At 38.5% G+C, this 13,854-nt stretch overlaps 1 protein-coding gene across 1 annotated transcript in view; it reads left to right on the forward strand.

The window, feature by feature from the left end:
- Positions 1–10,979, forward strand: part of LOC125342377 (vomeronasal type-2 receptor 116-like) — a 39,010-nt gene extending 28,031 nt beyond the window's left edge. The window contains exons 5-9 of the mRNA XM_048334493.1: positions 4,656–4,954; positions 6,676–6,893; positions 7,587–7,814; positions 8,978–9,101; positions 10,192–10,979. Coding sequence (XP_048190450.1) covers positions 4,656–4,954; positions 6,676–6,893; positions 7,587–7,814; positions 8,978–9,101; positions 10,192–10,979 — 1,657 coding nt within the window. The remainder of the gene's footprint in view (positions 1–4,655; positions 4,955–6,675; positions 6,894–7,586; positions 7,815–8,977; positions 9,102–10,191) is intronic.
- Positions 10,980–13,854: the final 2,875 nt, after the last annotated feature.

Below are 13,854 nucleotides of genomic sequence, written 5' to 3' on the forward strand. Positions count from 1 at the left end.
AGAAAAACCTGAGAAAATCCCTGAAATCGATGTTTCTGCTTGTATGGTTTACTGTCCTCAATATAATTCCTTCCACATCTTTCCGTTTCCTTCTGAATGACACAGTATCCTGCTGTCTCATGGAAGTGTAGAATTCTATTTTGTCCAATCTTGATCCACTTGTCCTTTGAGTGACTGCTAGCTACAGGGAGATACTTAGTTTGTGAGTTAGTCATATTGCCTGTGGTTATAAAGGCCTCACATGTGTACACACTAGGCCAACACATGTACAGATCCATTGTTTGGCCTTACAAAGCTTCTTTCACTCAGAACACACTGCATCCATCTTCATTGGACACTGTGACCAGCTATCCTAGGATGCCCTAAATCATGAATAATCCTTGCTGTTCTAGCACCTAAATATTATGGAGCTCATACTTGAGATACAGAACTCCAATATGGATAACAAAAGCTAGGAAACATTTCATTTAGACAGTAACTTCCTGATTAAAACCCCAAACAGCTCAGTAAATAAGAGCAAGAATTGACCAAGGGGATTACATCTAACTAAAAACCTTTAGTACAACAAAGTAAACAATCACTAAACTGAATCTATGGTTTCAGGAACATTGTTGCTACCTTAGGCAATAGTCCATGGATATATTTGTGGAGGCCTCTGTACATGGAATTCTTTTTGAAACTTGATTGAATCAACCACCAATGTTCTCTAATGGTTTGGGACAATGGGTGTGCTAATTTACCAGGGTTAGAGTCTGATCTTTGGTTGACATCTCACTGGCATGGGTCTTTTTTTTGGGAGGGAAGGGCTTTTTACCATGCACTTGAAATAGATTACAGATGTAATCCAGTCGCATCATCCCAAATGCCTTTCATGCAAAAAGTTTCTTGATACAGGCATTGCACCAAAAACATCAAAGATAACTTCATCCCAGGGGCCTCACTATCTGTGGTCTTGGAGGAAATCACAGCACCTGCGATGAGGTAAGAGAATCTGCAAACATGTTGTCCAACTCGTGTTTTTCTCCTGCATGCAAGGCCTCAGCTGCAGAACCCCAGGAAAGGGTTTTATACATTCTTCCTGGGGATTCATAAGAGGCTTCCATGAAAGTTGGGCTACAGTGTACATGTCTTTCAATAAACTCTCTCTCTCACACGCACACACACACACACACACACACACGCACACGAATATACACATCTGATACTGTGGGCATCATTTCCAGCCAGGATTTCAGCTTGCCTGCTTCTCCAGAGATGTGCCTTTTGGTTTTTCCACTCCTTCTTCTCCAGCTTCCCCTCCCTGTTGGGTCCTTGGCCGGCACTAGCTGCTTTTCTTCCATGAAGCAGCGAGCACACATGGATGGAGATGCAATGATTGCTGGGTTTTTCCCTCTCTACACTTTGGGAACAGATCGCAGTCAGAGCGATGATTCTGGAGATGAACAGAACACGCCGTAAGTAACTCCTCATTTTATTTCCATTTACTAATTTGTTCTTTGGATGGGCAGCCCTTTATCTTCTCTTTCCAAGCTGTCACTGCAGGGAACGAAGTGATATGATTACAAACATCCTGAGTCATTGACACTAGTTCTGTACTAAAAGGCTTCAGACAGATTTCCTTCCCCACAGACAAAAGGTCTGAGATCTCTTTGGCAAAATTTACATTGGGAGGAAATGAAAGAAAATTCTTATTGTAGGCTGGTGGCTCATGACTATAGTCTTAACTACTTAGGAGGCTGGTATGTGAGGGTTGAGGTTTGAAACAAGCCTGGGAATAAAACTACATGTGATTTCTTCTCCAATTAACTATCTAACACTGGAAGAAGAGCTGTAGGTCAAGTAGCAGAGTGCTAGCCTTGAGGAAATGAGCTCAGGAACAGTACTTGGCCTCTGATCTCAAGCACCAGGACACACAGAGAGAGAGAGAGAGAAAGAGAGAGAGAGAGAGAGAGAAACACATATGCACACTCTCTTTTATTTTAGACAAGTTTCAAACTAAGCACAGTGTCATTACTTCATGTCAGATACACTCCTCAGTCCAGGCGTAAACCAGGGGCTATAAAATATCCCTTATGATAGAATTTTATCTGCTCACAGTAGTTTTTACTCATGCATATGTATATCCCTGTTTTTCAACCTGGAGTAGAGAGTCACAATAATAAAACGCTACCCAAAAGAAAGGAAAAGTACAGAACAAAAAGAAGAAAAGTGAGACAATAATGGCTGTATGGAACTTCAAGAAACTGTAGTCCATATGTATTGCAAGAGAAATTGTCATTGCCTCTATCATTTTCATTCTTTTTCAAGTGTTTGTGTGACATGTATATTCTGAGGTTCAGGTGAACAGTTGGGAGCCACGATGGCAAGGAAAAAATATTTTATTTTCCCTGCTAGAGAAGACATGTGTCTATATCTTATATGTCACTGGCATATTTGCTTAGATTTCTTTCTTTTGTGCTGTTGTTGAGAACCCAGGGCTTCGCTATTGTTATCTGAGCCTTTTGGCTCAAGTCTACTGCTCTACTATTTGAGCCACAGCTCCATATCTGCCAGTTTTTTGGTTGTTAAATGGAGATCAAGATTCTCACAGATAGACTTTCCCAAGCTAGGTTCAAAACATAATCCTCAGATCCCAGACTTCAGAGTTGCTAAGACTACAGAAATGAGGCTTCAGTGCCAGTCTTAGCTTATTTTGCTTATGCCTCACTATCTACACAGGTTGTGCTGACTTTCCTTCTCTTAATTTCCCAAAATGGGTTTGAATCTTTTGGTTACTGTGCTAAGATAGATGCATTAAGTATTACAGTTTAAGCTGGTGGATATTTCTTATCTATCCACAGATAAGAAGAGAAGTATCGTCTGGGTTAAGTAAATTATTATGCATGGTATTGATAGCATATAGCAATATTTATTCACAATGTCTTTCTTGTAGGTAAATGGATCACTGCAACTAGATATCAGTGGGTGAGAGATTTGACTGAACTCTACATCCATTGATATTCTGACAATGATTCTCAATTGTTATACAATATGATACTCGTGCCAGCTAACTGGTTCATATTGTTCCACCTTCCTTGTCACGTACTTTGATTAGAGTCACCTTCTCTACTTATGGCCATGTTTATACCTTGTCCCACATCCCTTTTTCTCTCCCATATCTCTAAATTTACCTGTTCATGTTCAGCATACTTAGGTCACTAGCATTACACGTAAGAGCCACTAATGATTGGTTTGTGTTGCACACGTAATTGGCCTTGTCTCTCAAGGCTGATGCTCTATCACTTGAGCCATACCTCCACTTCTAACTTATTTCTGGTTACCAGAGAGAAGAGTGATATGTACTTTTCTGTTCCAGCTGGCTTTCATTCAAGATCCTTAGACATCAGCCTCTCATTAGCTAGGATTACAGGCACAGGTAGACCAATATTTTATTCTTATATGCCATCCAAAAAATAGCAATTCTTTTGGATTTAAAAAAATATCATTTAATTTGTAAATTAGTACAAATTATGATTTGAAGGGGTTCCACTGTTATATTTCCATAGATGCATACACTATACTTGGAACAAATTTACCTCTTCCTTAACATATTTGTTACTAAATTAATTAAACAATGATTTTCAGAAGGTACTTCTATGTTCCAGAACATTTGCATGAAAACTAGTTGGATTGTTTTATAAAGAGGTGGATCCAGGTACAAATGTTCAGGAATGACTAATAGGACTGTAAGTTATTTACCTATGACTATATTTAAAAATTCATCACTGAAATGAGAAGCCTCTAGTTCTCGTTGCATTTATGGGAAGACCTTTACCAAGACAGAAATAAACAATGAAACTATAAACTCAATCTATCTCTATGGGGAAATTTAAGGTAATAATCCACAGGCTCCTTCAATAAGTTTTTTTTTAAATGGGAAGTTACAAGTATTTAATTAACAAATTAATTACTATATCAGAAATATCAACTCCTCTACCACAGGAGAGCAGCATTTTTATGCCATGATTTTATGTGTCTTTTTTTTTTTTTTTTTTGGCTAGTCCTGGGCCTTGGACTCAGGGCCTGAGCACTGTCCCTGGCTTCTTTTTGCTCAAGGCTAGCACTCTACCACTTGAGCCATAGTGCCATGAGCCATAGTGCCACTTCTGGCTGTTTTCTATATATGTGGTGCTGGGGAATTGAACCCAGGGCTTATGTATACGAGTCAAGCACTCTTGTCACTAGGCCATGTTCCCAACCCTTATGCCATGATTTTAGAATGCATCTCCAGCTCAGACATTTTTATATGCTTGGTATCATCGTAACATAAACTGGAGTGGCTCAACACATAAGAGTTTTCACACAGGTGAGGCTAATTATGCCAAGATAATAGTTATAGAATATTTGGTGCCTCATGAAATCCTGTTCTACATTTAAAGGACAACAAGTTTTTTCGGTGGTACATTTGATAATGGAGAATAAGTAAGCTCTTTCTCTGCTTAAGTATGGTACTGAATCTTATTCATGACAAATTCTCTTCACATACTTACCTAATCCTATATACAAGCATAAGACACTGCACTTATATCCCATTCCAAGTGGGTATAATAGTTACACATCCATAAAAATGATGACCTTTGAAATACTCCTCTTGAATTTCGATGCTCATTCCCCAGGCTTAACTTCAAGAACTACCAGTTTGTTTTGGCTTTAACTTTTGCTGTTGAAGAAATCAATAAAAACCCTGCACTTTTGCATAACGTGACTCTAGGGTTTGATATCTCTAATGTTCAAATAGAAGCTTGGAAAGCATTTAAAAATCCCTTTGTTAGCTTCTTTGGGAAATACAACATTCCAAACTACTCCTGTAAGAGAGAGACCAAGGCTATAGCAGTACTAACAGGACCATCAGGATTAACATCTGCCAAAATTGGGACATTTCTGGACCTCTACAGATTTCCACAGGTGAGAGTGGGTAGGAGTGGAGTGATATTGAAAAGAAATGTCTAATTTGATGCCATACCAGGAATAAGAAGAAAATAAGAGGAAGAGACCAAATTTATGAACCTATCAAGTTTATGATATTAAAACTGAACAATTCAATGTAATGGTAAAAGTTATGAAAGCTAATGGTAAAGGTTATTTGGTAAAGGTGATGAAAAAGTTTGAGCAGACAAATGTGTTATTTGGAGTTTTTAATCTTAATCAATTATTTTCTTTTAAATACCAGGAAATGAAAAATGACTTTAGTGTGTAAAAATAAGTTGAGCTGGGTGCTGGTAACTCACAAGTGGAATCCAAGCTACCCAGGACATATACTACTAATTAACCAGGAAAACGAAGGGAATAAAATGTGGTTGAAGTTGTAGAGTGCTAGCATTGAGGAAAAAAAGCAAAGGAAGTGCATGAGGCACTAGGTTCTCGCCCCTGTACTAACAGGCTCACACACGTGCACACACACACTCAAAAACATGACCAAGGTATTGTGTTGAATAAAGAAGTCAGGCTTACAAAGAGAAATGGAGCATTTCTCCTCTAATATGTGAAAGTGTAATCTAAAATATGACATAAGTATGGATCACACACATATCCATTTGCACATATACAAGGTTAAGCTGTAAAGTATGGTACCTACAGGGGTGGAATTACCTGGTATAACCACTCTGGTCAACTAACAGACGGTATAAAAAATGAACACTAGAAAAATAAATTATACTTTGTCTGACAGAAGATAGGTGTTAAGGGAATGTGCAAAAGAACATATAATTAGTGAGTACATGTGAAAGAAAATACAATATTCAGTGTACTTATGTACAAATAGAATTAGGAAAGTCAGGGCATGGGTTGGAATTATATATATATATACATATATACATATATATTATAAAAATATATTTAAATATATAGATAGATATAAAGATCTGATAAAAATAGTGACAAAGATCAAGAGGCATTGTACAAACAAATTGATATGTCACAGAAATACTAAAATTTAAATATTAAAAGAAAAACCTACATCTACTTCAATTAGTTACTTAACATACATCGTGTCTGAGATTGTGGTGCATAGAAATCTTCTCATTCATGGAGCATTCAATTTTCATTCCCTCTAGCTTTCCTTTGGGCCTTTTGATGATCGCCTGAGCGACCATAACAAGTTCTCTGCTCTCTATCAGATGGCCCCAAAGGACACATTGATGGCTACTGCCATGGTCTCCTTACTGCTTCACTTCAGCTGGAACTGGGTGGGACTGTTAACACTACAAGATGAGAATGCTTTACGGATTCTTCCTGTATTGAAAGAAGAGATGGCCAAGAACAGAGTTTGTGTAGCCTTCCAGTTAGAGATCACAAACTATGCCATGTCATTTAAATTCTTGTCGTTTTATGACCAGATTAATAAATCTTCAGCAAATGTCCTTGTCATATATAGTGATAATGAATCCCTACTATATCTAATTATGTATGTTGAGCAGTATTTACTAAAAGGAAAAGTTTGTATCGTGAACTCACAGTGGGATTTAACCATGAGGAGGAGATATTTCATACTGGGTACCTCCCATGTTCCTCTGTTTTTTACACACCATCACCCAGATGTTTCCGGATTCACAGATTTTGTCAAGGCAATGAACCCTTCCACATACCCAGAGGACTTTTTCCTTGCTTGGCTGTGGTTTCTGTCTTTTAATTGCTCAGATTCTGAGTCTGACTGTATAACATGGGCGAACTGTCCACGTGATGCCTCCTTGGATTGGTTGCCTGGGCACATTTTTGACATGACTATGTCTGGAGACAGTTACAATATATACAATGCTGTATATGCTGTGGCCCAGGCTCTCCATGAAATGCTTCTTCATCAAGCAGAAGTACAAACCATGGGAAACAGAAAAGAGGCAGTGCCTTCTCCTGCACAAGTAAGGCCTTCTGTTTCAGGTCCCACACACGATGAGCAGTCATTCCTTAGATGGTTTTCTTAGCATATGAAATGTAACGTTTCTGGTATCTTTCCAAAACCCAAGAAACTATAATTGTTTAAATGTCTGTGAACTATTTTAGACATATGTTCATGTGCTTTTCAGGAAACACAGGCCAGTAACAAGGACAAAATTAATTCCATGTTCTGTAAATTCTGTTAGTTACAAATGGCCTCAGCGTACACATACCTGATGGTTTGAAAACTGTAAAAACACCCTTTCCCTATGAGTTTCTTACATAGTAGCAAAAGATGACCTGCTGAAGGAAACATCCATGTTTCTGATGAGTTAATTAGTTTCATTGTTCTTTAGGTATTACCATATAGCAAACACAAACTAGAGACATTCATAAAGTTAGTGCTTGTGGAAAACTGAAGATAAGAAATCAAGAATTGTCTCATTCTTGACTATTTACAAGGAATTAGTTTCTCTTCAAAATATTTGTACTCATTCTGATTCAGAAATTTTATTTTTATTCTTTCATAGATTTTCCTTTGGTGTAATCCTTGAGATGTCTGTATTATTCCTCAGTTCTGATCCAGAAATTAAAGGCAATGAGGAGATTTTTCTTAGTTCAGGTTATCTGTGTTAACTCTGGGATTTACTTAACCATAAGATGATGTATCTTTCTAGTTGCACCCTTTTCTGAAGAATATCCATTTTCATAATCCTGCTGGAGATCAAGTCATTTTGGATGAGAAAAGGAAACTGGAGGCAGAGTATGACATTATGAACATTTGGAATTTTCCAGAAGGTCTTGAACTTAAGTTGAAAGTAGGAAAGTTTTCTCCTTGTGCTCTACAAGGTCAGCAATTGTCTTTATCTGAAGACATGATAAAGTGGGCCATAGGAACCACAGAGGTGGGTTGGATTTAGTTGTAATGATTATAAGGACACATAAAGAAGCAAAATTATATATATATGTTATATATAAATTGTATATAATTTACACACACACACACACACACACACACACACACATATATATATATATATATATATGCCAACAACTTACTCCTTGAATCACACACAACCTGGTGGCTGAAATTTAAATATCATGATTTGATATCAGTCCAAGCAGAAACACCTGTGACACTCTTATTTTCATTTAACCACCACAAAAAAAAGCAATTTGGGGTGCTGGTGCCTCCTACCTGTAATCCTATGTGTTCAGCAGGTTAACTTCTTCACATCTAAGCTTACAGATCAGTTTAAAGCCTGACCTTGGAGAATAATCTGTGAGATTCTTATCTCAATTGATCACTAAAACATCAGGTGGAGTTGTGGATCAAGTGGTAGAGTGCTAACCTTGTGCAAACAAAGTCCACTGACAGTGTCCAGAACTTCAATTCAAGCCCCAGGATAAGCACCATAATAAAAATGAAATTCAAAGTTCCTTATGCTGATTTAGCATATGGTCACCAAATATAAATTGCATATTTCTTAGCATGTTTCTCACACTGTGACAAAGCACCTGAAGAATGACTTTAGGTGGCATAAAGGTGTATCTTGCTCCCTTCTGTGGAGGTCTCCTTCAATACATAGTTGGCCAGGAAATTAGGCATGTTCTGTGAGAGGAATCATGGAAAGAGTTGTGGCCACTGGAAAAGTCAGAAGCATGAGGTTCATGTATGAGGTTCACATCACCCTATAAAAGGAAATCTGTGCATTTTTTACAGTATCGTTTTAATGTTTCAAAGATGATTCTTCGTCTTTGCTCTTCACAAATTCACCTACGATTAGGAGACACCACATAAAGGCATGGATTCAAGGAAACCACTAATCTCTGATCTTTTAAAGGTCTCATACTTCTCAATAGTTCAACAGTCTAGAGGTCAAGGCTATGCTACATTAGACATTTGGAATCACATGGTATAAAATCTATAGCAGCATTCAATCTACTGACTGGATTTGTATGCATAGAATACTGTGATTAATAATCTAATTCTTTTTAAAATAATGAACATCTTGGAGTGTTAGGTCAAAATATGAAGAGTTTCTGATACCTATCAGGTTTCCATCAGCCTCCTCAGTCTGTCTGCAGTGAGAGTTGTGGTCCTGGATTCAGGAAATCCACTCAGGAGGGAAAGGCTGCCTGTTGCTTTGATTGTACCCCTTGCTCAGAGGATGGCATTGCTAATGAGACAGGTAAATTAGTGGCTGAGGGAGAAATTCATACTTTCTCTTAGAATCTCCCGATCCATAAAAGTCAATGCAAAATGTCCTATATTAGAATTATAGAATCAAATACCTCCTTCCTTCACTTAGTGATTTAATTGCAACAATGGATGATACAGCTTCTTGAAAAAAGAAACAAATCAGGATCTCTGAATTAAAAACAGGATTAATTTTTTCAACTCTTTTGTATGCTTTTTTTAATCCAACTTGTCAGTAACTAAGTTTAACTGCTATCATATGAAGTGCAAAGCCTTGTTAAATATAAGCTTTCCATGTTCTTCAAATTGACCTTTTAAACACAAAGGAAACACAAACGTTCACATCTTTGTTTCTTTGTGCTGAGAACTACTCTTGCATTAGAGCAAGTGATGTTGGTTAGGTTTGGTGTTAAGATACAGGAACAACTGCAGTGTATAGTATGAATTTATACCTTCAATGAGTAATTGGATTCTTGGTTCCCCACTGCTTTATGGTTGTGTGGGACAGAAAAATATAAAACTTCAGCTGTAGGGTCACAGTGCTCTTATGTATACTCTAAGGAGTAGTACAGGGAAATGCAAATTTTACTATCCACAGTATTGAATGAGGTATTTGAGTTATGCACACAAGTTGAAAATTATTACGCCAGCATAAACGATTATGAAGATATTACAAGTGGAAAAAATAATATGTATGATAGTCACTGCAAGTAATTAAGTTTCAAACAGGCTAAAAAAAGGAGAATGTAGGAACTAGTAATGGATCATGATAAAGACATAAAATAATACTGGAAATGTCACATGATTATTGGTAATATTTACTTTGTGCTAGTATGTATTGACATGTCAGGATTATCTCTATTTAGGTATTTCCTAGTATCATTACATGTACTGATTAAGAGTGATTAACAGTTACTTGACTTCCTTACCAGACATGGAGCAGTGTGTGAAGTGTCCAGATCATCAGTATGCCAACACACAGAGAAACCAGTGCCTCCTAAGAGCTGCAAGCTTCCTGGCTTATGGGGAGCCATTAGGGATGGCCTTGGCCTGCATGGCTCTTTGCTTATCTACTCTCACAGCAGTTGTTCTTGGGGTCTTTGTGAAACATCACCACACCCCCATTGTCAAGGCAAATAACCAGGCTCTCAGCTACATCCTGCTACTCTCCCTCATCTTCTGTTTCCTTTGTTCCTTGCTCTTTATTGGACATCCCAACACAGTCACCTGCATTCTACAGCAAATGACATTTGGAGTTGCATTCACCGTAGCTGTTTCTACTGTCTTGGCCAAAACTGTAACTGTGGTTCTGGCCTTCAAGGTTACTTCTCCAGGGAGAAGGATGAGGTGGCTGCTGGTGTCAGGGGCTCCTAACTTCATCATTCCCATCTGCACCCTGATCCAGATGACTCTCTGTGGAATCTGGCTGGGAACCTCTCCTCCATTCATTGACACAGATGCACACTCTGAACATGGCCACCTCATCCTCCTGTGTAACAAGGGCTCCCTCACTGCCTTCTACTGTGTCTTGGGATACCTGGGCTCCCTGGCCCTGGCCAGCTTCACTGTGGCTTTCCTGTCCAGGAACCTGCCTGACACCTTCAATGAAGCCAAGTTCCTGACCTTCAGCATGCTGGTGTTCTGCAGTGTGTGGTTCACCTTCCTGCCTGTCTACCACAGTGCCAAGAGCAAGGTCATGGTGGCTGTGGAGGTCTTCTCCATCTTGGCCTCCAGTGCAGGGCTCCTGGGCTGCATCTTTGTCCCCAAGTGCTACATCATCTTGATAAGACCAGATAGAAATGTTCTGCATGGCTTCCGGGACAAAACGCATACTCACAGAAACACTGGCTTCTTAGAGGAGAGACATTAAAAGTCTCATTAAAATACAAACTTTGGTAGGAAATAGGTTATAATGCAGTATTAAGCAGGGATTTCCAAATACATTGCACTGAGTAGTCTCATACTTTATTTATCATTAAGTTCTAATAAAGATTTTACCATGAACATTTCATTCAAAAGTACTGATTACTTGAATTGAAATGATGACTTTACATCCATTTCAACTAGTAAACAACTTCTTTTATGGGTTATACTAGGCCACAGAGGAAGAGGAATGAACAACATTCCTGAAGATAAAATGGGCAAAATCATACATCCTGAAGAAAACAGTCATATGAGCAGAGAATATCACCTGCTTCTGCCTGGCAGGAATTCTCTAGATAAATGGAATTCATATAGAGAATAAAAACCTATGTTCAGAACTGTGATTCCAAGACAAAATGTAATGTTAGGAATCATTAGAGGAGTTGTTAATACATTTTACTAAGTAGTAAATCATGAAAAATATACAAAAATATCCTTGGCTTTCCAAGGGAGCAAAGAACACATAGAGATCACCAAATTACAGTAAGTACAGAAAGCATCAGAATATATATGTGTGTGTATGTGTATATATATATATATATATATATATATATTCTGTAAGGACTAAAGAAATAGAAAACAGACAAATATACACACTAGTCTCAGTAGATCAATAATCACATTAAATTTGAATTATCTGCATATAGTACATAAAACAGAGGCAATAAACTAGAAGACAAGGACCAACTTTTGCTGTTATACAAGAAAAAAAACATTTCTTTCTGGGGCACGCCTTGCATATTTAAGAGGCAATTAGCTGGCCCCGCCTGTTTTCCCAGCCATGGGGCCTCGGGGATACTGTGCCAGAACCCAGAAGGGGTGGTCCTAGATAGCCCCACCTGCCTTCTGGGTTCCGAGGAAAGGAAAGGCAGTTCTAGATGGCCCTGCCTCCCAGCCTTGGAACTACGTGTAGCCAAGATGGCACCTGGTGGTGAACCCAGAGGCTGTCTTGTGGGCTGTGATGTAGAATTAGGCCGCCTTTTAGGATTAGTCCCTCGGCCCTCCACCCTTGACGGACAGCTCAGGCCGCCCCTTATAGCCCCTAGCTAGGTGCGCTACAGCCCTCCCATTCCTGATGCTCTCTGACCCTTTTTTTTTTTTTTTTTTTTTTTTTTTGTATTTAAAATCCTTATTTATTTATTTATTTATTTATTTATTTATTTATTTATTTATTTATTTATTGTCAGTGCTCAGGGCCTGAGCACTGTCCCTGGCTTCTTTTTGCTCAAGGCTAGCACTCTACTTCTTTTTTTTTTTTTTTTTTTTTTATTTTTTTTTATTTTTTTTTTTTTATTATCAATTGAACATAAATTTTTTTTTTTTTACAAGGTGCTGTGCAAAGAGGGTGCAGTTACATAGTAGGGCATTGTGTACATTTCTTGTGATATCTTACAACCTGTTTTCCCATCCCTTGTCTAGGTCAGGTAGACCCATATGCAGTATACAATGTATCAAGCACATATACAGTGTTCACAGACTTGGTCTCTACTGTCTCTCCATCTCCCTTTGTTAACAGTCATATATCAGGGAGATCATGCCCCTTTGTTTTCTGTGTTCTAGGCTTGTCTCACTCAACATTATTTGTTCGAGTTCTGACCATTTCCCTGCAAATAACAATATTTCACCATTCCTAATCGCTATGTAGTATTCCATTGTGTATAAGTACCATATTTTTTGGATCCATTCATCTGTGGAGGGGCATCTGGGTTGTTTCCAAATTTTGGCTATTGTGAATTGTGCTGCGATAAACATGGAAGTACAAATGTCCTTTTGATATCTTGGGTTTTGCTGTTTAGGATAGATGCCTAGGAGTGGTATGGCTGGGTCATAGGGTAGGTCTATATTGAGCTTTTTGAGAAACCTCCATACTGTTCTCCAAAGTGGCTGTACTAATTTGCACTCCCACCAACAATGGAGAAGGGTTCCTCTTTCCCCACAGCCCCTCCAGCATTTGTTGTTTCCTGAGTTCAGAGTATAGGCCATTCTAACTGGGGTGAGGTGGTATCTCAGGGTTGTTTTTATTTGCATTTCCTTTACTAGCAGGGATGTTGAGCATTTCCTCATGTGTTTCTTTGCCATTTTTATATCTTCTCTTGTGAAGTCTCTCTTTAGCTCTTTTGCCCATTTCCTAATAGGTTTATTGGGCTTGGAGGGGCTTAGTTTTTTGAGTTCTCTGTAGATGACAGATATCAGGCCTTTGTCTGTTGCTGTGCTGGTAAATATCCTTTCCCATATCGTTGGCTGTCTTTCTATTTTGGTGGCTATGACCTTAGCTGTGCAGAAACTTTTTAATTTGTAGTAGTCCCATTTGTTGAGTCTTTCCCCTATTTGTTGTGCGCCTGGGACTCTATTCAGGAAGTTCCTTCCTGTGCCTATAAGTTCTAGTGTCTTTCCTACTCTGTCCTTCAGTAGTTTCAAGGATTCAGGTCTGATGTTGAGGTCCTTGATCCATTTTGAGTTGATCTTGGTGCATGGTGATAGGCTTGGGTCTACTTTGAGTTTTCTGCATATGGCTGCCCAGTTCTCCCAGCACCAGTAGTTGAAGAGGCTATGTTTATTCCATTGTATGTCTTTAGCTCCTTTGTCGAATATCAGTTGGCTGTAAGAGTGCGGTTTTATTTCTGGGTCTTCAATTCTAATCCACTGGTCTTCCGATCTGTTTTTATACCAATACCATGCTGTTTTTGTTATGATGGCCTTGTAGTAGAGCTTGAAGTCTGGTATGGTGATACCTCCTGCACTATGTTTTTTGCCTAGAATTGCTTTGGCTATTCTAGGTTTTTTGCTGTTCCATATGAACTTATGGATTGGTTTCTCTATTT

This window comes from Perognathus longimembris, chromosome 26, assembly GCF_023159225.1.
Source record: "Perognathus longimembris pacificus isolate PPM17 chromosome 26, ASM2315922v1, whole genome shotgun sequence".
In the NCBI taxonomy this organism is placed as follows: Eukaryota; Metazoa; Chordata; class Mammalia; order Rodentia; family Heteromyidae; genus Perognathus; species Perognathus longimembris.